The following is a 27,155-nucleotide window of genomic DNA, read 5'->3' on the forward strand; positions in this document are numbered from 1 at the left end:
CCTCCCAGACCTTAAGCATCTGTGCATGTCTTACTCATCAGCAAACACTCCAGCAGATGCCAAGCATCCCTTGGACTGTCTCACCACGGTGAGAGCCATGCACATGCTCAGGTGCTCCGCTGAGCTGGGGCCTCTCTAAACAAGAAGAGACCATTAGTCTTGGCTCATTAGCTTAACTGAGCTGACTATTAAATCCCACTCCTCCCGCCACTTTCTGTAAAATAAACTTAGAAACGAGCCATCTTTGCAGCTGTGAGGAGTAATAAATCCAATTAATTTCCATGTCTTTAGTGTTAATATATGCATTAGACGTGTCAGCGCTGCCTTTTTGTTTCCTTTGTGGAAAAGGTTGTCTCAGAGATTCCCTTCTAATTAGGATGGGAGTATAATCCTTTGTGGATATATTCCTCCAGGAAGCCACTTGCTGAGATGCAGAATCTTCAGTCCTAGGAAATTGTGTTACTCTTTGTCTGGGAGTTATTTGTTTCTCTTTTTTTGTTGTTTTTTGTGCATATGACAACTACTATCACAACAAATTCATACTTCCCCTGCTAATGTAAGAGTTAAGGGAAAAAACTCCACTTTGTCCCGTGAAGATGTCACCAAACAAAGCAGAAAGCGAGGCACAGATGCAGCTCTCTTTGAAATCTGCATAGTAATGACTGTTTACCCTCCTTTCTCCATCACTGATGACTCCAACACAAAGGGTACAGTAAACAGCTGTGTGGGATTCACGGTCAGATCCATTAGCAGGATGAAGCACTGGCTGAGTACAAGTCTCATGCCAGTCGTTTAGGACAAGCTGAGAGGAAAACCACAGAGATCACAGCTCGGAGGCCAAGTCTGTTAGAAGTGTTGCTGGTAGTGCTCTTGGTTCCAGGGAGATCAGAGCCCCGGCACAGATGGAAGGGCAAAGTGCACGGGCTCCAGAGAATCCTTTGAAAGTTTATCAGCCCTTGTACTCCAAAAACTGCCCGTAGGTGCCTCATAGCTGTATGTCACAGAGTGCAGCCCACTCAAAACAGGAGCTACTGGTGCAGGTCTCAAGGTTCTGCAGATAGAAGAAGCTGGAACTTGGATCCTGTGCAGAGGCCACTTTTAATTGTGTCACAACCAAGAGAAAATCGCCCCAGAAACCAAATTTACATGAACAAACTCTGTTACCAACCTCCTTTCCTGCTCCTGCTGCCCCATGACTAACCTTTCCTCTCCACCCTTACAAATACTGCAAACTCCCAGCTTCATTTTCTGAGATTTCCCAGAGCACTGCGAATGCTTTTCTTCCTGCCTGTCTCTCCTGTTACATCCAGGAATGGCTATTCCTCCTCCCAAAGGTTATCATGGTTTGGAGCCTCCTCCCCACGGACAGAATCATAAGGTCTCTGATGAGGAACAGCAGGTCTTTGTTCATTCTCAGTGCACAGGGGCTGTAAATCCTCGGAGGGTGACCAGGGAAACCAAGAGCTGGCTGCCCCTATAAATCTCCCAGGGTGGCTGCTGCAGTGCTCTCTGAGAGCTGCAGGTTCCCAGTGCAGCTGTGGGATAGAAAATAAGCCAGTGTATGCACTAGGGAGAAAGAAGGAAAGATGGTTTTGGTCACTTTAGTTAAAAAGTTGCCTGAATAAGCTGCTGGGAAAGGCAAGAGAGGGTAACAACCTTTGGAGCTTTCCCCTGCTTCTTGGTTAATCCACTAGGTCACCAGGGTTTTGTGCATTAAACTGGAAGTGCTGGCAAAACCCCTGCTGTGGTAAACCCAGGGTGATACCCATGTGGTGTAATTTAGAAACAATCTGGGCTTTCTAAACATGGGTTTAGAAACATGCACATGGGGTGCACTCACTTGGCCATGACCTGGGATCTGGGGAGAGCTGGGGAGGGTCTGAGTGGAGCAGCACAATCCAGCCAGCACCCTGCAGTCTTGGGTTCAACCTCTCCCTACCTTTTCATAGATTCATACAATTTGAAAGGGACCCACAAGGATCATCAAGTCCTGCCCCTGCACAGGACAAGCCCAAGAATCCCACCCTGTGCCTGAGTGTGTTGTCCAAACACTTCTTGAACTCTGGCAGGCTTGGTGCTGTGACCACTTTCCTGGGGAGCCTGTTCCTTTTATCTTGCTCCAGCTTCAGAGAGGCTGAGAGAGGACAGGGAATGGCCTGTAGGGCACTGAGTGACACCCAGGAGCCAAACCCTTGTTATTGTACCAACACTTGCCACCCAGTCCTTCCCAGCACTGCGGCCCTCTGTGGTTGGTGCCTTCACGAGCCTGTCCATACAAGGTGAAGCTCTTGCCTCATCACAGCACTGCCTGGTGTCTCTTGCAGTGCAGTGGGGTAATTCTGAGAGCTTCTTGCTCCAGGATGTCACCCATCTGCAAAGCTGGGAAAACATCTGTGGGACCAGCGTGCCTTGGCATCGCCACCTCAAAGGCAGAGAGGCAGAGTCTGACAGCCCCACAGAGCCCAGCCCAGCCAGACAGATCTCACAGCAAAGCTGGGCTGCCAGGAGCTGCTGCTTGACTTGTTTTAATTATTTATTACCGTTTTCCAAGTCTGCTCCTTCCCAGGAGTAATCCTTGTTCCACTGTGTCATCCAGAGGTGTGAAGGAGCCTGATTTTGTGTCAGTAGTGCCAGATGGTGACTGGTCAGATTCGTGTACAGATGCCAGCTCTGCTCTCGTCTTTATGCCTTAGCTCAGGCAGGTCTCCCTATCCCTGTTTCCCACTTGGTCAGATGGGGCATTCACTCTTCATCTGCCTCTGGAATGAAGGATTCTTGGTGTCTCCAGCCCATGTGCTTTGGTTCAGAGCAGGTACAGTGGAAAGCATAATCACAGGGCAAGTTTGAGGCAGGTGTTGCCCAAGGCAGTCGTCATTCCTGCCTCTCCTGGTCCCTGGTCTCCTTGTCAGTCTCTGTGCCAGACTCCCTTAGGGTCTTGCTGCCTGGGAAGGACCAGAGCAGGGATATATGAGGAACACAGCGGCTTTTGGGGCAGCACCATGTAAGAGAAAACAACAGCACATGCCCTGAGAGAAGTTCAAGGCAGGGTCATCTGTCACATCAGGGACACTCAGTGAGTACCACCACCAGAGACCCCTTTAGACAACCCTCCAAGACCATAAAAGGGCTTCCAGTAAGGGATGGATGGATGCAAATTCGTTGTAGGAAAAGTGCTGTTTATGGATTAGCTAGGAAGCATGCTGTAATGAATATGTGTGATCATGATGGAATAAATACCCTGTTGTAAAGTTTCATGACACACCTGATTTGAGGAAATATCCCCTGGATGTCCAGCATGCTGAGAATAAAAAAAGCCTGCTTTCTAATACTTCAAATTGTGTTAGAAAATTTGGTTTCTAGACAACTTCAGTATCATGACCAGCAAGGAAAGGCCTGCTTGTTTCCTCTTTTTGCTCCAAGTGACAGCTCCTCATGGGCCCTATAGCCCTTGGATGCTCCTTCCTCCTCTCTCTTCTGGCAACCACTTCATAAGCAAATCCTTCAGTGATTCTCTTATTGGCAGGCCCAAGATGCAGCCATTTGAATTCTGCCTTTTGTTTTTAACAAGGTTGATTTTCTTCCTCCTCCAGGCAATTGGTAATGCCTGTGGAGGGGCTCCCAACTCCTCCTGCTGCCTCAGATATCTGACTGCCACTTCCCCTGCTCACCCAGACAACTGGTAGTCCACTTGTTTTCAGTCTCCATGGAACAAGCCTGGCCTTTTATTTCATAGCTCTATTCTGCCCTGCCAGCAGCCCTGAAGCTCCCTTGTCAAAGCAAGAGAGAAGAGTTATGCTCCACACACTGACATGCGGCTGGCACTGGTGTGAGATGGGAAGCAGGCTTGGATTTGGCCATGTGGCCCAGATGTTTTGGGTTTGATTTATTTGTTTGCTACTTTTCCTCATGCCTGCTGCTCTGCTCTGGAGGATCTCAGCTTTTGTTAGGAGCAAATTAAAATTAATAATTAAAAAAAAAAAAAAAACAACGGGGGAAAAAGAAGAACAGAAAGTGTTGGAGGAAGCAGTGACATTTGGAAATGTACACGTGGTGATGTTTGCTTCAGTCTGCTGAAAGCTAGAGACAACAGCTTGGAGGAAGATGGAGGATCTCCCTCTTGGCTGTCATCCCTTTCCTCTGCTGCATCCCCCGTGGGCTCAGAGCACGCAGGGCTCGCTCCCTTTGCACTTTCCCTCTGCAGCCACTAAGTGGATGCTAAATGGCATTTGGATAATAACCAGACCTGAGGATTTCACTCAGTTCTGGGAGCTGTGCCGCCGAGGCTTTAAGTTTTTGGAGGAGCAGCCAAACTGGAGGAGCTTCGCAAATCCTGGAACTCCTGGGCTGAGCATCCGCCCACTGAACACTGAGGTGGTGCCTCAGCTTTGCACCGCAGTGAGGTGGAGTTGGGGAAAGCATCATCAGCTCAAATCTTGCAAAGAAACAGGGTTTAACAGCTCCCTGCCTGCAGTTCAGTCTCTTTAATGAACACAAGCATAATTCAGAGTGAGGCACAAGCTGAAAAATTCAGATCCCAATCCAAAATACAAATGTGCCAGCACTTGGGTGTGTAGTTCTGGAGCTGGAGTCTGACTCACTTGCAAATAGGGACCCTTTGCAAAACACGGATCAAGGTTTGAATTCCTGTCCCTCCTGCAAAATTAAAGACTGAAGAAATTCTGAGAACTCAGTGTTTTGGTTCTGGGCCGTCTAAGATGGGTGAAGTATGTGCTTAAGTGCTTTGTTGAATAGGAAGAGACTTGAGTACGTGCTTAATGTTATTAAGTGCTTAACTGTTTTTGTTGAATCAGGCACCCCCCCGGCTTTTAAAGTCAATTCTAAACCCTTAGGCTGCATCTGAAAGGATTTGGAAAAGAAGCGGCATCCAGATACTGCTGGATGTTTGACTGCTGAGCTCTGCATTCCTGCTTTGAAGGCTGGTTCCTCTGAATCTGCTCTCATTGCTATTCCAAACCATCTCCATGGCTTGTCCCTGCTCATCAGGTGACTAAGAAGAGTGCATTATGGACATTTAACACAGGCCCTGGCACAAACGGAGAAGTTTGGACGTCCTGCAGTTTCCATCAGTGATCCCAAGGCAGCATGGTAACACCAGGATTGCTGCCTGAGGGGCTTGCTTGTCTCCAGGACCCTCTTCAATCGCAGCAGGGACTGTCAGGATTCAGTTTAACTTCCTCTATAGCTCAGACCTAGAAACTTACATAGGACTCCTTCATCAAACATCTACTCACTGCATGAGCTGTGTCTGTTTTTAAGGCATCTGCCTGAAGATAAAGGCTTAAATTTATAAACCAAAATGTTTACATTAAAAAAAAACCAAAAAAAACCAACAACCTAACAACAGAACAACTCTGTAGTGTCACCTGGTCTAGTGGAAGGTGTCTCTGCCCACGGCTGAGGGTTTGGAAGTAGATGATTTTTAAGGTCCCTTCCAACCCAAACCATTCTGTGATTTTATGAGATGTGATGCTGTTTTGCTGGCCCAACTGGAGAGACACACTGCAGGCCTTCTGATGGCCTCTTCTGGTGCTTGTAACCAGCTTTTTCTTGTTTTGAGAGCCCCTGAAGTCAGTGTGGCTACAAGGAGTGGATGAACATGATCTAAACTGGCTCCCTGTGGGTGAGGGAGTGATCCCAGGAATGCAGCTGATCCCTCACCAACAGCAGGGAACTGACAGTAGCTGCAGGTAGTGGCCTTTGCAGCCAGCAGAGATGCTGCTGGAAAGAAGGTGTTCCCAAAAATCTGCAGCCAGAGGATGTGAACTGCATCCCCTGAAACAGCCTTTTGGTGGCAAAAAAGCTGGAGCTGGCAGGCAGTGATTGAGAGGAATGAGACTCCAGAAAGAAGTGGAAAAAAATAGAACATTTCCTGCTTCACAGGTAAAAGAGTGTCTGAGACCAGGATGGAAATAGATGGAAAACTTATGCACAGATGAAAGGCTTGAAATGAAATGCATTATGCATGAGACTAACAGTTGGAATCAGAGAACCACTGGGAGGTAATCATCTGAAAAGTGGGAAGAGTTCTGGGCAACAATGCCAGCCTATTGCACCCAAAAGGTTACCAGAAACTACCTTTGGAAGGAGCTGAAACTGCAGGAGTGGAGTGGCCTTCTCTGGACAAAGCAGACCCTCCTTCCCCCATGTCCTCTCCCAGGAATGGAGAGACAGGCTCCTGGGTCAGTCCAGGACAGGGCTGGCAGTGCTGTCCCATGACAAGCAGTGCCATATCAGAGAGGCTTTGATTGGCAATTTTGAAGTGAAATAACATCCCCAGTGCTGCCTTGCTGTTTCAGGCTGTTTTTCTAAGAAGAAACGGTCCTGTCTGCACATCTGATGCCAATAGAGCAAATGGTAATGCAAAGATGCAGCGTGCCCTGAATGAACAGTTCAGCTGTGAGAATCAGATCAAAGTTTTTGGGCCAATAATTTCTGGAAATTGAAATGCCATTCTTTCCTCTTGCAGGTTTGCAGATGCCTGGGTTGATAGAAAATGCGTTCTTCCAGGACAAAGTTTTCATTAGAGAAGATTAAAAAGTGTTATTTCCTCTTATGCCAAGACTGATAAGAGGCTCATACTCAAAAAAAAAAAAACAAAAAAAAACAAAAAAACAAAACCAAAAAAGGAGCGATGAAAACAGCAGAGATTCAGGTATCTCTGTGTGTCAGTTTGCACCTGACTTCAAACCCAGCCTTTCACAGAACCACAAAATCATTCAGGTTGGAAAAGACTTCTAAGGAGTCAGGCAAACCTGACAATGGAGTGACACAGGGAGGAACTGGGGGAATAAATGTTCCCATGGCAGGGACCAGAGCTGCTCCCATCCTGCAAAGAGTTGCACAGGTTTCAAAGGAGAATGGAGCTGACTTCTGGGTCATTCTGCTAAAACCTGCAGCTCTTCAGGTCAGATTTTAAGTTAAGGCTCAGAGACTGGCAGCAAGTCCTCCAGAGCCCTTTCAGACCCTGCTGTTTACATGTCCTGGGCTCTGTGACTGCACACCTGACCTTCCCAGCTTTATGGGAGTCACTGATGCAAAGGCTGGGGCCAGTGACACCTTCCTTTCTCCAGGCAGGTGCCTTAAGAACAGCAAGAGCTCTGTGTTTGTTCTCCTGAGAGCAGCAGAAAAGGAATTTTTTCAGGCAAAATGATTTATGGTTTTGGGTTTTATTTAGTGGTTCCTTGACCTGCTGTTGTTATACACTAAAGAGACTTACCCGTTATTTCCTCTGAGTATTTTTGCCCAGTTTCAGGCTCCCATCACATGCCAGCTTCAGCTGAGGGGTCCCAAGGCCATCCAAAGAGCACAACTGCAGCCACCTTTGCCTTCGTCACAGGCAGTTTGAATGCAAATTGTACTGCAGGTTACATCCTTTTTTCCTGGAAAAGTTCCTTCTGTTGGGAAATTTTCCCAGTCTGTCTACATCTCAAGTTGTAATTTAAGTCCCAGTGGCTGATTGTTCACAGTTTAATAGGTATTCTTCCACAAAGTCCATGCTGGTGAGGGCTGTCACCAGCCTGATGTGCTCAATGAACACATGGGTGCATGAAGGCATTAAACTAAGCAGAAGTCCATGCCTCCAAAAGTTAGGCATTTAAAAACATACATATGGAACCCAGGCCAGGACAAGAAAAGGAGTCAAAATACAAGAACATCAGATATGCTATTGTAAGGATGAATTGAAAATAATTGGAGCAGAACTCAGCTGACATTGTCTGCTTGGTGATGAGGGGGGGAAAAAAATGTGAGGAAGAAAGTGTCACTTGGAATAGTCCAGCTCTGACTTATCTGAAGTGTCCATGAGCCTGAGGAGGGAATGCAGTCCCATCAGTTAGCATCAGGGCATGATGAATTAGGTGATTTGCTGAAATGCTGGTGAAGTTTCTTTATGGTGAACAATGAGGGAGGTAGCTTCAAGGTCTGGTTCTTGACAGCTGTAACATCACAAGTGACACTGGTTTGTTTAACTCCATTTTCTCCCTCCCCATGCTGTCCTTATCACACCTTCTCTTATCCTTAGAAAATAGGTTAAAATGGAGCTGGTCTTGCCTGGTTTTCATGGAATCACAGAAAGATTAAGGTTGGAAAGGACCTCTAAGATCTTAGAGTCCAACCATTAATGCAGCAGCACCGTGTTCACCACTAATTCATGTCCCCAGGTGGCACATCCACAAGCCTTTTGAACACTTCCAGGGATGGTGACTCCACTGCTGCCCTGGGCACCCTGTTCCAATGCCTGACCACCGTTTCAGTAAAGAAATCTCTCCCAATATCCAATCTAAACCTACCCTGGTGCAACCTGAGGCCATTTCCTGTGGTCCTGCTACTTGTTACCTGGGAGAAGAGGCCAACCCTCACCTGGCTACAGCCTCCTTTCAGGTGGTTGTAGAGAGTGAGAAGGTCACCCTTGAGTCTTTTCCACCTTTCCATCCAATTTTCTCACAGATCTTCCCTAATCAAGGGACTGGAAGCAAGTTTTGCATGACCTTTGCCAGTGTGACACCTGTCAGGCACTGGGCATTGCTGAGCAGCAGTGACACCTCACTGGGCTCGGGGCTCACCACTCCTCCACAGGTTCTGCATGAAGTGGGTCTCTCATGGTCTTGGGGACCACTACAGTGTTGGAGGCAGCAGTGGGTGATCCAAAATCAGCCCTTTTCCTGACACAACAGATGGGCTGCTGCTGCGAAAAGGAAATGAATGTCACTGCATGGCTCATAGTCTGACAGGAATGTCTGGAGAAGCTCTAATGTTGCTTCCCCACAAGCAGCTGTCGTCTGCATCCTCTTCCATGGCCTCCTGGGTGACTTCTTATTTTGCAAACAATCCATCCTTCCTTCCACATTCCGTCTGCATCGAGGTTTTTGCTGGAGGGTTTCCTGCTCTTGTCTCTCCATTCCTGCACAGCTCTGCCTTCTCTGTCGTGCCAGTGCAACTGTTCACCCTTAAAAATGGATCACTGAAATACCTGGGTTAGCAAAAAAGGAAAGAAGTTGTTATTTTGGTTTTTTAAACTCAGACCAGAGTAGAGATCTGTTTTCCAGCCACAGTCCCAGCACAGCTGGTGGAACAATGCTCTGCAGCAGAGGAACAGCAGAAAATGCCCGAATGAACAGTCCAGAGCAGGGAAGGGCATCACTGCCCTCCCTGGATCCATCCCATGTTCCCCTCTCCAGTACCAGGCGGGAGTTGGACCCTTGCAGTGACCCCATGGGAAGTGTCTGTCCCTTCACCTGCCACATGGGCAGTGGCACAGGGAGTGAGGGAAGGTGGGACTGTGTCTCTTGATGGGACATCACAGTCAGAGCAGATGAGAGCAAGGGGAAACTGGGCCCTTGAGGGACCAAATCAAGCTGCCAGGGGTTCCCAGGGCAGCAGTTTCTGCCACAACAGTAGAAACGTGGCAGTGTTTTGACAGGCTGGGACAGTGCTTGTCATCTGAGTATTGTGAGTTTGTGTTAAAGATTCTATTCCACTTTTCAAGAATTTGGCCTTGTTGACAGCAGGGAAATGTTTCAGTGCTGTACAAATGCAAGTAAATAAATGCAGAAGGCTGAAAATACATCGTAGGTATGCTGCCGTTACCTAGCACCCAGAGAAATTAGTTTTGTTTGGCAAAAATGGAAACACCACCAGGATATTTTGCTCCAGTTTAGCTTGTTTGCTACAATTGTTTGTGGTTAGTAATGAGCACAAGGTTCACTTGTAATAATAGTGTAACCATGGTAATATGATAACACAGGCTGATGCCAGGCTGATTTGCTGATAAGATTTATGCCCTATTATATTATCCAAATGCAATTAAGAAATACTTGGACAATTAACATTAGAATAGATTAAAATAAAGGATCAGACAGCTGTGGGTGTTAGGCACAGTCCCCAAGTGTTTGTGTCACCCTGCTGTGTTTCAATGAGCAAGGAAAGCATTTGCTTTCATTTCACCAAGAGGGAATTTTCATGTTCCTCAATTTCTCCAATCCCCTACACTCATTTTAGTGTGACAGGTCAGAAATGAACCTAGGAAAAGCAACAAGTGTTAATTGGCCTCATTCAATCTAAATTGAATTTGATGATCAGCAGGGTGAAAGACAAATGTATGGGTTGGGATGTAGGGGCTTGCTCCCAGAGGGAAGGAAATGACCGGTGAAAGAGGAAACTCTCACCCCTTGCCAGTGTGTTCGGAATTCACTGTGCCAACCACTACTTTCCCAGAGCTCCTTTTGTATTACCAGAGGCAGCTCTTTCTTGTCTTGTAAGCTCTGTGGGGCAGAGATCACCTCTTCATTCCCCATCTATGAATCGTGAAGGAACGCAGCATTTCTACCACTTAATAATGTAACCATCAGAGATGAGCCAGGATAATCATAAGAGATGAGCCATTTCATAACCACCCCTGTAGCAGACAGAATTACATCTCTCATAACATCCTAGCAACAGAGCTCCTCAATCATCAGCTCTTCTCCTTACCTGCAGACATCTCACTGCCTCAATCCTTGCTGTTTCCACATTCAGTGGGGAATCTGGGATTCTTTGTGGAGAATTTCATCCGAATACCCCAGTGAAGGAATTACAGCTTTCCAAAGGAGTGTAAGAGCAAGTCCTTCAGCTGTTGCCCATAAGCCAGGAGATGAATGGAAGACAATTTTGGACTAGAGTTTTTTTTCTTATGAGAGTCCTGTTACTCAGCCCTTGCTAAGAGTTTTGAGATGTTTGGTTTGCTGAGACAGAGGCCTCCAAATGTCCAGTTAGAGCAAATATGGGGACTGGAGCCTCTCTCTTCTCTCAGATTGGTTTTTCATTGGGATGATTGACTGCAGTGTGACTGAGAGGGGAGGAACCAATCTCAGTCTCTTGTTCCTTGCATGCTTAAAATCCCAGTTTTATTAAAGGATGATATCTACCCCTTTCTCCATTTTCTCACCTCACTGTCCTCTTCTGCCTGTGTTTTTCATCTATATTACACCACCTATTGCCAGCTTTTTTCTCTTGCTGCTTATGGGCTCTTTATTCTGTTGTTTTCTTAGTGGGTCCCTGAGTAAATTAAAAGGCCTGTATTTTATGCTCATTCTCTTTGCTCTTTCTCCTGCCTTCACACCCTGCCTTTGCAGGCTTTCTCTACCCTTGTCTCTATGACCTACACTCTGCTGAGCTGCATCCTAGCTCTCAAATAGTCTCTGTGGTCCTCCCCTCCCTTGTTTTGTCTTAGGTGGTGCCTTGTTTTCCTTCTATTATTATTTACATAAATTGTCATTTCTTGCTGGCTGCTCAACTGCACATCTCCTCCTCCCATGCTGAGCAGCCTCCCCAGTCCCATTGCTTCCCAGGCACCTCATTCCTTCATCTATGGGGAGAAACCTGAGTTCCTCTTCATCAGATCCTCCTTCCCCTCCTCTTGGCTGATCCTATAACCACATGGTGAGACTGGTTCACTCAAAGCTGCGTTCTCCTCGCCACATGATGTAGGGAGTTGGCTGTTCTGGCAGCTCCTGTGTTTCTTTTCCTTCCTGGAACTCATGCACTGTGAAGGATGAACAGAGAAATGTCAGCAGGGAGTCCTGGAGACAGCACCTTATACTCCTCAGAGTGGAAGAGGTGACTTGGGTGGGAGGAATCAGACTGAAATCTACCAGATGATAAGTGGCAAAATAAAAAAAAAAATCATGGAGACAGATTTTATTCAGCTGTATTTTATTTTGGAAGCAATGTCTACATTGTACAGTGCACAACAGCTCAGAAAGAGTTGAAATAGCTTTGCATAAATATTGCATGAAGCTTTGTGTGCAAACACATACAAAGCACAGAGCTATATGCAAAACCTGGCTACAGAGGGTGAAGGAAAATGTGGAAGCCTTTCCTTCCATACCTGTAGAGCTTCTGGTACCCTTGGAAAAGTAACTCTGCATTGCAATACAGGTTTCAGCATAAACATCTTCAGGGATGCTGTGAGCCAAGATCCAGGACTGAAAGCCATGGAGAGGCTTTTAAAGTCAGCAGGGGTGGTCTAAACGTTGTGGGGCAGGGGTTGAATCTACTTCTGGGCCTTTTATGGGTCCAGATACATAAAATGAGTAGAGAGACAGAGGTCCAACATGTGGCTTCTTTTTTGTTTCCAGTTTTGCTTAGCAATGTCAGGTGAGCTGGGATGATCTGGAGAGACCCTTCAAAAAGTCACTCCCAATTCAAACATGACCACAGATGCACTGACACGGCTGTGGGCTGAAGCAGCAAAAAGAAGTGGAGCTGTCTTTAGCTTCAACCATCCTCTGAGCATGTGCCCCCACCTACATCTGCGCCAGGATTTGGGAGGGCTGGTTTTAAGCTGCAAGAGGAAGTGGGTGTCCTTTTTTGAAAGCACTTTACAGTGGTTTAAGACGACTGTGAAATATGGATTTTTGTTAGCTGTGGGCTCTCAGGACAAGGACCCACCAGGTAAAGCAGGTGTATGGCCCATCACTACGTGTTGGGTGCTGCAAACAGCATGGGAGTGAGGGGACAAATTTCATCTGAGACCTTTCAGCACCAGAAACACTCAGAATCTTTTGAGGAACAGAGGGATAGTGGGAAAGAGCATTTCATTATGCTCATAATGTCCATGAGAGCTGCTGTACAGCGGGCTCACATCTTCCCAAAGCTCATATTGTGGAGGACTCCCTCAATGCCTGTTTCCTCCTCTTCCATTTCTCCCCTTAGTACATGTCTGCAACTCAATTTTTGCTCTATTTTGAAACTAACATTTTCCTTTTTTTTTTTCCCTTCAGCATCTGCATTCCATCCTCCGCCTCTTTCCACCACATGCCCATTGAAAACCTAATTGCAGATCCTTTGCTGCAATTAGTCTGCATGCTGCTGCAAAGTTCACTTCATTATGGCTTTTTTTGACTGGTTTACTTACACAGGCTCTGAAGCAACAGCTCGCCAGTGCTTTGATCCCACTGCCCATGCCTGGTGCAAGGACTTCCAGGTTCTCCTCTGCTTTCCACTTTTCCCTCTCCTTACACCCTCACCTCTTCATGCCTGGAATTTTTCCCCCCCAGATGCATCATTTTTGCTCCTGGTTTGGATGTGCTGGTCTGTATAGGCAGCATTTCGCTTTAAACTGACAGAAGGGAGGTTTAGATAAGATATTAGGAAAAAATTCTTCCCTGTGAGGGTGGTGAGGCACAGGTTACCCAGAGAAGCTCTGGATGCCCCATCCCTGGCAGTGCTCCAGGCCAGGTTGGACAGGACTTGGAGCAGCCAGGTCTAATGGAAGGTGTCCCTGCCCTTGGCACGGGGGGGTTGGAACGAGGTGCTCTTTAAGATCCCTTCCAACTCAAACCGTTCTGCGATTCTATATTAATAATAATAATAATAATAATAATAATAATAATAATAATAATAATAATAATAATAATAATGTCATGACTCTGTGACGACCCCTGACTACACCGTGCAGGGCTCCAGAGCTCACCGATGGAGTTTTTTGGAAGGGCAGCGGTTTGCACTCCCGCATCCCCCACCTTCCCGCACCCCGCCGCGGCGAGCGGACTACGGAGGTGAGAGGACGAGGAAGACGATGAGGAGGAAGGCGACCGCGGGCGTGCAGCCGCGACCGGGCGGGGAGGAAGGCGGGCGGGAAGGAGGGATGGAGGAGGGATGGAGGAGGGATGGAGGCGGGCGGTGGGCGGGCGCGGGGCGGTGGCAGCCGGGGAGGGAGCCGGGCGCCCCGCGGACCATTCGCGACCGGCGGCGGCAGCGGCGGCATCAGCGCGGGGCTCGGCGCGGTGCCCCCGCGGGCAGGGCTGGCAGCGGCGGCCGCCCCCTCCCCGGCGATGAAGGCGAGCCCCGTGGCGAGCGCCGCGGCGGCGGCGGGGCCGGGGCAGGCGGCGGGGGGACCCGCGGGGGCGCCGCGGGAGCCCGATGCGCGCTGGCGGGAGAAGGGCGAAGCGGAGGCGGAGCGGCAGCGCACCCGGGAGCGGCTGGAGGCCACGCTGGCCGGGCTGGGCGAGCTGGAGTACCTGCGGCAGCGGCAGGAGCTGCTGGTGAAGAGCCTCCTGCTGCGGCGGCCGGCGGGAGCGGCGGCCGGGGCGCAGGGCGGCCGCGGGGAGCCGCCGGGAGAGGGGCCGCCGGCGCGCAGCCTGGAGGAGAAGTTCCTGGAGGAGAACATCCTCCTCCTGCGGAGGCAGCTGGTGAGCGGGGGCGGGGGGCGCCGCGGGATGCGAGTGGCGAACGCCGCGGGATGCGAGTGGCGAACGCCGCGGGATGCGAGTGGCGAACGCCGCGGGATGCGGGCGGGGAGAGCCGGGAGACGCGGGCGGGGAGCGCCGCGGGATGCGGGCGGGGAGAGCCGGGGGACGCGGGCGGGGAGAGCCGGGGGACGCGCGCCCGCTCGGTCCCCTCGTGTCGGTGTGACCCGCGGGTCCTGCCCGCGGAGGGGCGAGAGAGGAGCTGGGAGCGCCCGCGGGGAGCACCCCCGCCCCGCTGTCACCCCGGCACGGCGCGCAGGTGAGGCGGCGGGCCGGTGACAGCTCGGAGGTGGACGGGTCGTGCCGGCGTTGTGCCGGGTGACCGCAGAGTTGCCTTCGGGTCCCGGAGTCAGGCCGGCGGTCCCACTTCCATTCATGGCAAGAGAAGCGCCGCCGTTGCCATGAATGGAAGTTGGGAGCCAGCTCCCGGGTCCCAGCCCCGAGAGGAGGCAGCGGGCGCTCGGGCACCGGCAGGATCGGGCCCTTAAAGAAGGGATGCTTTTGTTGGAGGACGCGCTTTGGAGCTGGTGTGGGAAGAGATGGAGGGCGGCATGAAGCGGCAGATCATTTTTCAATGAAAATAGCGTACAGCTGTGCCTGGCGCTCTTTGTGCGCGGCTCAGCATTTGCTTTCACCCAGGGAGAAGTTGGATTGCGTGATTTATTTCCCTGATTTATTCTTTTCCCAACCCCCGTTTTTCGTCCTTTTTTTTTTTTTCTTATTAGCCTTTTGGTTTAGTTAAGTTAGGGGTATTTCCCTCTTAGAAAGATAAAAATAAATTATTTTTTCTGCTGAGAAGGGGCTGGCTGCCGGCCGAGAGCCGTAGTGAAGGACCACGGAATCATTACCAAAAAAAAAAAAAAAAGACCAGAAAAAGCTGGGGATTTGTGGTAGCAGTTTAATTTGTGCACTTGACATTGCAGATTGGAACCAGATGCGGTGCTGGCTGGGGGAGGGGGCGCTGGTGGCAGTAGGTGGCGCAGCGAAGTCATCCCTTGAACCCATCGCCTCCACCAGCCTGGCTGCCAGCCAGCCCTGGCTCCCGCAGGAATGGGGGAGAAGGCTTGGGATCACCCCTTTGGTTCTCCAAAGGATGATCTTAAACGCCAGCACGTCTTCAACCAGTGCTTACCAGTGCTTTTAGCATTTGCTCTCCCTTTGTCCAAGGCTGGGCTGGACAGGGCTCTGAGCAACCTGGTCTAGTGGAAGGTGTCCCTGCCCATGGCAAGGAGGTTGGAACGAGATGATCTTTAGGGTTCCTTCCAACCCAAACCGTTCTAGGGTTCTATGATTGTCCTGGATTCAATGGGTTTAGAACTAGTCCAGCTATGAGCATCAAAACTCATTGCAATGAATGTATCACAGCACCCCTGGGTGCCAATCAAATGATGCACTCGAAGAAACAAAAGCAGATGAACCTTCCTCCTGCCTCCTCCACTCTCCCCAAAGCCAGAGCAATGGAAGGGTATGAAGCTGAACAGATGATGGATAAGCAACATTATAATACACAGGGGGAAACTGATTGTGTTGACCGTGGGTTAATGAGTGCCTTGCAAAATTATTTCTTATTGCTTTTCTTATGCTATCAAATTGGCTTCATAAATAGCCTTAAAATTCATCTCACAGCAATTTCATACAATTATAATGGGAGAAGAGGAAGAATTACTCTTCCTTCCTGCTGCACTGCAAAACTAATAAAAGGGCTGTGATCCCAGCCCTGGGAATCTTGTTCTCTGGATGGTAGACTCTAAGCTCATAATGCGCAGCAGAACAAGGCGGTTCCCACACTACAGGCACTTGTTGGCAGAGCTGGTTGGTGCCATTGTGTGAGCAGATGTGATCTTTGAGTAACACCAGTGTGGTGGGGAACGTGCCCTGCTAGGCTGGCACAGCCGTGCTTGCCTGTTCCACGTGCACAGGTCTGGTTTGGCCGTATCAAACAATCCAGCTTTGTTCTTGCAGCTGTGGTCAGCACAGTGTGTTGGTCCTCCTCAACTGTGGAACACGCTCCTCGTGCAGAACTGGCTGGAACAGGCTGGGATGAAGTGCCTGCATAATTCTTAAGTATTTATCCAGAGCATCCATCTAAAATGTCAGGGCTTTGTTCAGTTTTTATATAAAAGAATATGGACAAGGTGTTTCACAGGGCTTAGACAGAGAAGTCTGTTGGTCTTTGGGACCTCTTCACATCTGCCCCACTGAAGGAGCTGATGTTCTTTGTCCTCTTCTTTTCCAGAACTGCTTGAGGAGGAGGGATGCTGGGTTGTTAAATCAGTTGCAAGAGCTGGATAAGCAAATAAGTGATCTCCGCCTGGATGTGGAAAAAACAACAGATGAACACCTGGAGACAGACAGTCGTCCAAGTTCAGGTAAGGGCAGTGCTCAGCAAAATGCAGCCTCCCTTGGGACCTGGAACTAAACTGGCTGTAGATTTTAGTGCTGGAGTGTTCAGTACTACAACAGTAAATGTCTACAGCTCATTCACATTCTGATAATGAATTCCTACTAACAGAGTTCACTGACCATGGGAAAGGTTGCTGTTTGCTTCTTTCAGAGGAGCATTTCAAGCTTAATTAGATTTTGAGTGTTTGGGGCATTTGTTTTTTCAAGGCCACCCTCACATTAGTTCAAAAAGTTCTGATTGTCCTGTATATTACGGAGGAGGCTGAAGGAAAAATGGTGAAAAGAAGCACCACCACCAGGAGGAAGATATCAAAAGTGGTCATACAGCCAGAAAGGAACATGGAATCAAACAATTTCATCCCCCATATATTGAATTTCATCTCATTCTAACTGTGTTGAAGCCAATAAGTGGTATTTAACTATGGAGAGCCTTTCCTAGAGGCCTCTAAACTTGTTCTGAAGACACCAAAAAGTGGAGAATCCTCCAACTCATGATTGTTAAAGCCATTGCTAATTTCTTGTCTGAATCTGACTTGTTCAGCACTGATGTTTTTATATCCTTTTCTCCCCTAAAGAAAGGTCTTTTCTAATACCCAGCTTTTCCTCCTCTTGGAGGTGCTATACAGTATAATTCCTGGCTTTTATTTGATGAGCTAAACAGGTCAAGTTCTTGAAGTCATTCATTTTAAGGCATTTTTCCAAGCTCCTAAATAGCTTGGTGGCCTCTTTCCAATTTTTTAGCTTTGTTTTAAGCATGTTGGATTCAAGGGCTGGGCTCACCATTCCAATGTTTCTTACCAGGGCCGAGTAGACTGCTGAAGTCATTTCCCTGCTGCTATTCATTAGTCTCTTTGTACATCCAACAATCTCATTAGCTTTTTTTTTGCCATATCATTAAGCTTGATTGAGCTGCTTTTCCACGCTGACTAAGCCCTTTCCAGGATTATTGTTTTCCAGGATGCATCCCCATTCTGTAGGCATGCTCTGCATTCCTTATTCCTAAATAAACACTTTAAATTTTGGTGGTGGTGTGTCATTTTTCCTTGAGTAGTCCCAGTTTACCAGGAAATTAAATCTGATGTGTCTCCACATTATTTACCATTTTTCCTCTTTCTTGTCATCCACAAATATTCTGTTTCTCTCCAGAACTTTGAGGAAAGTAATGGATAGCATTGGGACCAACACTTTTGTAGTTAGGTAATAGTTGGAGAGTCTGTCTTGGAAGTATAACACTCTATTAGATGAATGGGCTGCCAAACACAGCCTGGATCCTTGTTGCTAAAATCTGAAAATCCCTGTAAGGGTTAAAACCTCAACCCTTGTAAAGTTTTAAAAAAATTCCATATGCTGGGATAAGTTCTGCTGTTTTAAGTGCTTTACTTTTAAGCAAAGTAAATTCATGGCAATAAGGATTACTTAATTGTGGGCTGTTTTTGGGGTGACTGAATGAAATCCCATAACTACTTGCATTAGAGTAAGCCAACTCAAACACCAGCTTGACTGCCTTTCTAGGGACACAAATAGTAACTCTGTGTAGACGTAACTAATATAAATCCAAACTCTTATTTTTATAGGGTTTTATGAGCTGAGTGATGGAGCTTCTGGATCGCTTTCCAATTCATCTAACTCTGTCTTCAGTGAGTGTTTATCCAGTTGCCATTCTAGCACTTGCTTTTGCAGCCCTTTGGAGGCAACACTGAATATCTCAGATGGACGCCCTAAATCTGCAGGTATAGTAAAAGCAGGTCGAATACATCATACTCCAGGAGGTGGCTTTGGCTTTGGAAATACTGCCTCAGGAGCACCTGGGTTGGATTAACCCTTCTTCCTTTCATGTGCCACATTATGCTCTGAAAAGATCCCAATGCCTCTCACGTATGTGGGTCATGGGGCAGGACTGTTTGCCCTCCTCTGTTCCAGCCTTACACGTGAATACGTCACTCTAAAGACATGAAAATGGCATGTGAAGATATGACAGCTGCTCTACCCAGCAGAGGGCAGTGGTACCTGTACACAGAAACACATCAGTCAGCTGATTTCTTGTGGTTTTCTTTAGAAAAGCATTTTTAGTGAATAGCAATAATTAACGACAGTTCTTAGCCGTGTCAGCATTAAAGTCACAGAGTAAGGAGCTAGATACAGGTTTAAGGGGGTCAGGGCACATGTCAGTCTCTTTTTAGCAGTCATTTTGTCAATTCTGATGGCCCTCAACCCCCAGGTGAGCATGGTGAGGCATGTCCTGCATTTATATAGTGTAGACAGGTAGACATCATGAACAGGGCGGATACATTTTGTCTCTTTGGCAAAGAGCTGTGAACTTTCCTTGGACACCGGTCTGAAGATGCGAGCCTTGATGTGCAGGATGGTTCAATAGGAAGGCCTCCTCTGTTCTCCAGAAAAGACACTTCATTAGGACTGTTGTCATCAGGTGTTACTGACTGCAGACATTTTCAAAAGCTTTAGCTCATTTTGGGTTGGGGAGGATGATTCCAACCACAGTATTTCCAATTTGTGTTCTGCTCTTTAGGGTTAACTTATAGTGATTTGTTGTGAATCAAGGACAGAACAATTCATGCTCTTCTGTTTCTGAACTGGGAAAATACAGCCTGGGATGCATTCATTCTGAGTTGCTGACAAGTCCTCTTAGTTTTCCTGTGAGCAGCTCGAGGTAATTTAATGCTCCCTATTGTAAGGTATATGTGATCTTCATGGGCCATACATTAAAAAAAAAACCACACACAAGGAATTCCATCATTGCATTGATATTTTTCTGTATATACCACGAAAACCTAAATCTCTCATTATTCATACAGTCTCACTTTCAGGGATGAAATTTCACAAAACTGACAAGTTTCAAAAATGTCTTTTTCATCAACATTCCTTGAAGCCAACATAGAATTTAGGAAATGTGGGAAAACTGAGAGGTGATCTGGGGGGAGTTTATGCTCTTAACTTCCCTGCTCTTCCTCTCCTGCTCACACAGGAACATCATCTCTATCAACAAATTTCATCAATGCCCATGAGACCTCTTTGAAATAAGCCTTAGATAAGTGATGAGCACTGAGCATTCAAATTGGAGTACTCTGGCTGAAGTTTCCAGCCCAAGGGCAGAAAACAGGACTGGCAGAGGATCATTTAGATTGTACCCCTACTCAAGAAGACAAGGGCAACTTAAGCTTAAGAAAATAATAATAATAATAATCTTAGGTGCCTGGGTGGAAGCCCTGCTCTTAAGGTTGCTTACCTCCCTAGTAAGCTCCTTAGCCATTAAATCTGACTCATGCGTCTTGAAATGCACTGGATTTCTCTGGCAGAACTCTCTTTGCAGAGCCAAGGCTAGGATGTCAGCTGGATTGACCTGCACTCCTTGGACTTGTGTGAAAACACGAGCCTGTTTCCCATTCTTAAACCTCTTATCACTTAAAGGGAGCATCTGTTATTACTATTAGCATTGCTATAAATATTATGATAATAATAGTAGTAACAATAATAAAAACAACAATAAAATTAGATCTGGATTTTTCCCTAACCTGAGATATGCTTGAAAGAATCTGGAAGTGAAATTTGTCAATAAGCTAGAAGAATTAATTGTTCTCTTGTCTGTATTTTTTATGTTTTTCTTTGGATTTAGCAAAGTAAAATATAAAATTCATATGTGCTGAGGCCTGCAGAGAGTTTCACAGGTGACTGTAACATATAAGAGACGCTTGCAGACTTCTGGGTGGCTTGAAAGGAAGATAGGAAGATCTTAACAACCTGGGCACAGGTTTGAAACCAGTGTAGATGTTCTCCTTAGGGCTGTGATTTTTATTGTTTTAACCATGTGGTCATAGTGGGGTAAATCCCTCGTAGATGCAGTGACAGGGAGACCCACTGAAGGATAGTGCTGCTTTTTATATTGCTTGAGCAGCACCCCTGGGTGCAAAATTGCTGCTGCTGTAGTTAAAGCTTTGCATTGTGTGCGTAGATGGACCGGTGTCCTTGGCAGCACATTAAAAACGTAGCACAGCTGTCCCTGGCAGGCTCTCTAAACTCTTCTAAAATGCCTTTCAGATCTCATAGGCTGGATGGACTATAATAAGGAAGGCCAGCATGAGGACCAGACCGCAGGCTCTGTCTGTCGCTCTTTGTCCACACCGCACTCAAATTCCCTCGATGTCGTTGCAGATGTACATCCCAAGTACCAGTGCGATCTGGTGTCTAAAAACGGGAACGACATCTACCGCTACCCCAGCCCCCTCCACGCCGTGGCTGTGCAGAGCCCCATGTTCCTTCTCCCCGTGACTGAGAACCCCCAGCGAGAAGAGGAGAGGCTCGCTTGCGATATGAGCGACGTTTGCACCCCATCCGAAACGGACTCGGGACAATCTGCCAACGCCTTCCCCCCCCAGAGCTCCTGGCCAGCTCCGTGCCCTTCCACCAGCAAGAGGATAGACAGCTACATCTTAAGCCTGGTTCAGAAAAAGACTCACGCAGTAAGGACTAACAAACCCCGGACAAGTCTCAATGCTGATGCCACCAAAGGCATCTTGAGGCACGGGAGCATGTGCGTCCGGCAGCCGGCAGCGATGGTGGCCCACGGCAATGTGGTGAACCTGAAGAGCTCCAAGCCAGTGTGTTTGCCTCCTGGTGGGACCCCCGCTCCGGACCACACAGCTCCCTCCCCGTTGAAGCAGAGGCCAAGGGAGGCAGCTGGGGAGCAGCTGGAGAGTAGGAAGGCCCCTTTGCCGGCAGCTTTCCCACCCAGCACAACAACCGAACTCCAGAGCAAGCACCTGCCACGGGGCACCAAACCGGCACCACCGGAGCTGGGCCGCAATGCTGCGGCCATGGCAGGGGATGTCCCCAAGGAGATCAACCAGCTCTTTGCTACATCTCCCAAAGAGTCCTCCGGGAAGCCAGTGGTGCTGCAGCCAGAGAACAGGGTCAGCCAGCCTCCCAAAAAGATCCTGTTGAAGAGCAGCTTGCAGGCAGCTCGCTCCTCGTCGCCAGCTGTTGAGGAGAGGCCTGCGCTGGATTTCAAAAGCGAGGGCTCTTCCTCGCAGAGCCTGGACGATGGGCTGCTGGTGAATGCCCAGTACATCCCAGCCCAGCAGCAAAGCATGAAGCTTCACAAAGGCACCCGGAATGTCAAGATTTTGAAAAGCTCTGCCTTGAAACACAGGTCCCACCTTGCCAATGGGGTGGAAAACAGCTCGCAGACCTTGCGGGAGAAAGCCAAACCAGTCGGCAAGAAGTGCCGCTTTCCTGAGGAACTGGATACAAATAAGAAACTGAAAAAGCCCTCGTCGCGGGGGAAGAGAGGCAGCGGGTTGCCGCTGGAGCCAGGCCTCCCGGGGCGGCAGGCCAGCCTGCACAGATCCGCCCTCCGCTCCCACGGGCACGGCCGGGAGGTTGTGGTGGCCAAGCCCAAGCACAAGCGTGCCGACTACCGCCGCTGGAAGTCCTCGGCAGAGATCTCCTACGAGGAGGCCCTGCGCAGGGCGAGGAGGAACCGGCGGGAGGGTGTGGGCGTCTACTCGCAGGTGCCCCTGCCCTATGTCAGCCCCTACGCCTACGTGGCCAGCGACTCAGAGTACTCAGCCGAGTGCGAGTCCTTGTTCCACTCCACTGTGGTGGACACAAGCGAGGACGAGCAGAGCAACTACACCACGAACTGCTTTGGAGACAGTGAGTCAAGCCTGAGCGAGGTGGAGTTTGTAGGGGAGAGCACGACCACCAGTGACTCTGATGAGAGCGGGGGCCTGATTTGGTCCCAGTTTGTCCAGACGCTCCCCATCCAAACAGTCACGGCACCAGAGCTGCATGAAAATGCGGCCAAGGCCTTTGTCAAAATCAAAGCCTCCCATAACCTCAAGAAGAAGATCCTCCGTTTTCGGTCAGGCTCCCTGAAGCTCATGACGACCGTCTAGTGAGGTGACTTGGTGGAATGTATCTGCTTCTGCTTTCGGAAGCAAGGTGCTTATTTTTGTACATATTTCCACAGATTTTTTTTTTTTTTTTTTAATACAAATATTTAAAACTTAAGGTAAATTATGTCACTTGTTTTCAGAACTTGGGTGGATACTAGTGCCTTTTATGTGGAAATAAAAGACCGTTACACTTGTTTAAAAAAACCCAACAACACAACACTGCCATTTCAGTGGTGAACAGCCTCCAGCGCGTGGTGTCAGAAGGCTTTGAGAAAAGGATAATTTTTCTGGGAATGGATCTTCCTTGCCTAGGTTTTCCAGTTCTGGGTCCTATACAGGACATCAACAGCATAAGGTCATAAGTTCTTAGGGAATAAAGGGGAGGGAATGAGGGCAGTTCTTCATGGTTTTGCTTGTCCCTTTCTGCTGCTGCTGTTGCCACATCTTGAACTTTTTCCTTCTGGTACTCTGGTCTAGTTTTTTTTTCTTTTCTTGTTGATTCTCTTCTTGAAACTCACTCCTATCCTCCCCCAGCCTTCCCCCACCAGGAAAGGGTTCCTGTTCAATCTGTCTCCAAGGTTAAGTTGCCTTCTCTGGAGTGCAGTCTGCTCTGATCTCCTGGGAGTCACGCTGCGGACGGCGGTGGTGTCCAGAGTAAACTGCTGGAGCAGCTGACCAAGGCTTAGTAACTTCATTATATTGTGTAAAACTGCTTTTGAAAAAGAAAAAAAACCCCATATGCATGTCACGTGCATGAGTATCAGTAGTTTTAATATTCCTGTTGATGTCCAATTTACTGTACATCATCAATGGCTGTTTTTATATATATATCATTGTGTAAATTAATATAACACATCATATGCTGTAATAAACAGTCTGTTTTAATACTTTTTAAAGTTTGTTACATTGGTGCAGACCCAGTCAGTGCTTTTATATTGGTGTTGTCACCACTTAGATGTCTCCTGATGTGACCTGTTAATATTCCTTGCATTTAGCCATGCAGGAAATGGGGCAAGTTTAAAATGCTGTGGATGTGACTTGTGCTTTGAAGGAATTGGCTTGTCATGGCTCCTCTTGTGCTTCCCATAACTTGCATTTTTCCAAGGGCAAGGTGGGATTTAGGGGCTCAGAGGCATCTTCAGGTTGTAGCTGATGGGCAGTTCACGTTGCAGAGCAGATGGAAGTGTAATAGTAATCCCCCTCTCTGTCTGGGTGCTTGCAGATTTCAGTTGGTACAACACGGGGACAGATGGTTGGTTTCTGTAACCAAATCGATCTGTGGGACACAGCAGGTGTCCCGCTGGAACGTCCAGTAAGTGAATCCCCAAGAGCTGTGTGCTCTGGGAGCTGGGCTGGGTGGAGGAGAGCATAGGCTGCCGGCCCATGGTGCCCTCTGTAGCTTTGGCAGTTGGATCTCTCACAGCCCTGGCAGGGTCATGGAAGGTGACAATTGTGTCACCCACTGGTCTGTGTTTCAGGTTCTTCCCATGGGACTGGAGGTGACTGGCAGCAAAGGAGAAAGGAGCCCTCCATAGGCAGCACTGCTTCCATTCACAGCAAAAGCTTTGGAGCTGCCTGGGGGGAGGCTGGAGCTTTTGGGCAGGTTGAGCTGGTTTCTGCAGGTTCATCTTCTGCTTTGGCATCCACTAAGCAGTGGCCAAACAACTGGAATGGGTGCTGTGGCTGGTGTGGATTTCGTGGATATGTGTGCAGCTTGTCCATTCCATAGCAAGGTCTGAGCAGAGCTTTCCTTTGTGGTTCCTCTGTGCCCTTCCTGCTGTCATCCACCTAAAAGGCAGAACAGTTTTTTTCTCAGGTTTCCTTGCATTGCAAATGTGGGAAGGAAAGATCTACTCAGAATTAAGCATCTCAGAGAGCAGCTTCTAAAGCAGTGGGAACACTTTTCCTAAGAGGCAGATTTTATTTTTCAGTCTGCAGTGTACTAAATCCCTATTTATAATGTCTCATATGATTTTTTTCCTGTTTTGTTTTGGTTTTTTTTTTTATTTTAAGGAGTTGAAAATCAGTTTCTGTAAGGGTTTTGCAGTACATCACCAGGCTGTGGATTCAGTGACCCAGAAAGTCCTTGCACTTCCACCTCCCATGAAACAGCAAAAGCTGTAACACCTCTTATCTGTTCACAGCTCTCCTATAACTTTTCACATGGAAAGGCAGCCTGTATATATATATATGTATGTATGTATGTATAAAAAAATTATATACTGGTTTAGAATAATTCATCCAGAAATTGCTGGACAAAGGCTGCCACTGCAGAGAGGGGAGAGAAGTAATGTTTGTTGTTAAATATGGCATTACTAAGGCTAAGCAGCAGCTTAAAGCCATCCCATTAATAACTGATGGGTGTTACATCAAACAAAGGGAATGTCTTGTGGAAGCTGGTAGTTTCTTTCCTAGAATATCTCTTAATCAAGCCACATAATCTCTCTTTGAGCGAGAAAAACATGTGCAAATCCCTGTAAATCTCCTCAAAGATGTAGCAAAGCAGCAGAGAGGGTCCTCAGCCATGCACTCGCTCTCTGGCTGTAAAGGAGCTGGTGGTGGAAAGACAAACCAATGCCCAGTGGTATTGGGATGATGAGTTTTTAATTGCAGTGCTATAGCAGATTGCCTTGTACTGGGTGAGGGAGGTTGGTTTTCAAAAGTGAGCTGCTGAATGGTTTCTTTTCAGATAATTGAGTAAAAAAAAAAATAAAATAACCGCCTAAATATCGCTAAGACTGTATCAGCTGCAGCCACTGTATTCTGCAGTTCTCTTGTTGAATAGCTTAATACTAGACTTGGAAATGGACTGATGGTATCTCCCTCTTAATTGCATCCAAGTCTTTTCAGTTTGGGGAAGGAATTTTCCTTTTCTTACATGATTTAGGTAAGCATCCAGAATCCTTTAAACAGGCCTAGTGTTTTCTATCTACACCCAACCCCCTCTTTTTTTTTTTTTTAATAACAGATCTTAGCAGTGCTGGAAAAGTAGTTGATATGGTCCCAATACACAGCACACATTCTCATCTCTGGTTCTGATTTTGGAAACACATCTGAGTTAGTAAGTTTTTGCAACGTTAGGTTGAAAAACATCTGCTGATCTTGGAGACCAGTTGAGTATCTGGCACTTCTTTAAGCTACCTGGCTTTCCAGCTTCACAGCCTGGAGTCCTTGCCAGTGTATTTTTCATGATGTTCACTTTTTAATTATCCCCAGTGTTTATGGTTGTCTTTGGAAATCTGAAGCAGGAACATTTCATTGCACTGGGAGCTGTTTCAAGGTGGGGGTAGGTGGTAGAGGGGAGTTTTGGGATTAGGTATCCCTATGCTCCTTATGTAACTGAGTGCAGAAAAGTACAGGAGCATTAAGGGACACGAGCAGACCCCTTTGAGCTGGATTCCTTGTGATTCAGATAATGCAGTGTTTCTGCACACCTCTGGAATACCATCACTCCCACTGAGGCTATCAGCACCACACACTCTGAGGGGATGAGTGTGTCACTGCTGTCTGCCTTCCAGCAGGCTTTCTGGGTCTATCCTCTGCTCCCTCACCCCAAGTACCAGCTGTGGGTCAGCAAATAAAGAATCAAGCTGTGTCTGGTGCGTGCAGGGTCAGGGAGAGGCCCTGGCATGGTGCCCAGACATCCCAACTGCATGGGGCCCCTGCTGTGGACCTCCTGCTTGCCATGAGAAATCCAATGTGCCTGTGGAGCAAGGGCTCAGACAGCTGGGTGTGAGGGAAGGGGGGAATGGAGAGTCCCATAAATAGGGTGTTCTGATCCTGGTTCATCTGTATTTCCGGAAGAGGTGGGAAGAGGAGGTGTTTCAGCCTAACACCTTGCTCAGTACATTAGACTGGACTAAATGGAGTCCTCCCAGGGACTCTGCCTATTTCTTCCAGAACTCTTTGAATGATCCAAGCCACTGTCAGTGCTCCCAGTTACTGAGGTGCTTAAACCATCTGACCAAGTCCTGCAGGAACTGGGGACAAGTGATGAGCTTCCATTCCCCAGGTCTGGTTTTGGCCTTCCACAGCACAGCCCCTGCTTGCAGAGAGCCTGTAGGTCCCAGCCCTCTGCAGCTTTCCCTGTCCTGGGGCTTCAGCAGGAATCTCTCCATCCCTTTCAAGTTTTCTACTTTTCTCATGGGTTGGGGTTCATGCTGGATAAGGCCTGAAAACAAATTCTCCACAGCAGTCTTGTGCCTTCAGTAATCCCAAATCGGTTTGTTGGCAATCAGTTTAGAGGAAGGTCAGGCACTCAGGTGGCAGCCAGCAAAACCATCCCTGAGGCACCTGTACCCCCTCCTGTCACAAAGGGCAGCAAAGGCTTTGATGAGCTGTGCTGACCACTTGGCAGGTGACTCACCACGCTGGGCATGGCTTTCCCCAGGCACGTGATTTTTCTTACAAAGAAAACAAGGACATTTTTAAGGAAGCAGAAACAGCTAAATACATTTTTAATAGCTAGCTTCAGAGTCTAGTATGTGCCTTTGGAGTAGCCAACAAAAATACATATGACTGAGCTGCTAATACAAAAAACTGAACAATTCTCAGCTTAACATTATAGATGGAGAACTGTGGTGAGAAACAATTG

At 47.8% G+C, this 27,155-nt stretch overlaps 1 protein-coding gene across 1 annotated transcript; it reads left to right on the top strand.

Moving 5' to 3' along the window:
• The first annotated feature begins 13,814 nt into the window (after positions 1–13,814).
• On the top strand, positions 13,815–23,465 carry DACT1 (dishevelled binding antagonist of beta catenin 1). Its single transcript, XM_032112103.1, has 4 exons — positions 13,815–14,189; positions 16,483–16,615; positions 18,224–18,379; positions 20,703–23,465. The coding sequence occupies exons 1-4, from the start codon at positions 13,833–13,835 to the stop codon at positions 22,559–22,561; spliced, it is 2,505 nt and encodes an 834-aa protein (XP_031967994.1). The 5' UTR covers positions 13,815–13,832; the 3' UTR covers positions 22,562–23,465.
• The last annotated feature ends 3,690 nt before the right edge of the window (positions 23,466–27,155 follow it).

The sequence above is a fragment of the Corvus moneduloides genome, chromosome 6 (genome assembly GCF_009650955.1).
Source record: "Corvus moneduloides isolate bCorMon1 chromosome 6, bCorMon1.pri, whole genome shotgun sequence".
Taxonomy (NCBI): Eukaryota; Metazoa; Chordata; class Aves; order Passeriformes; family Corvidae; genus Corvus; species Corvus moneduloides.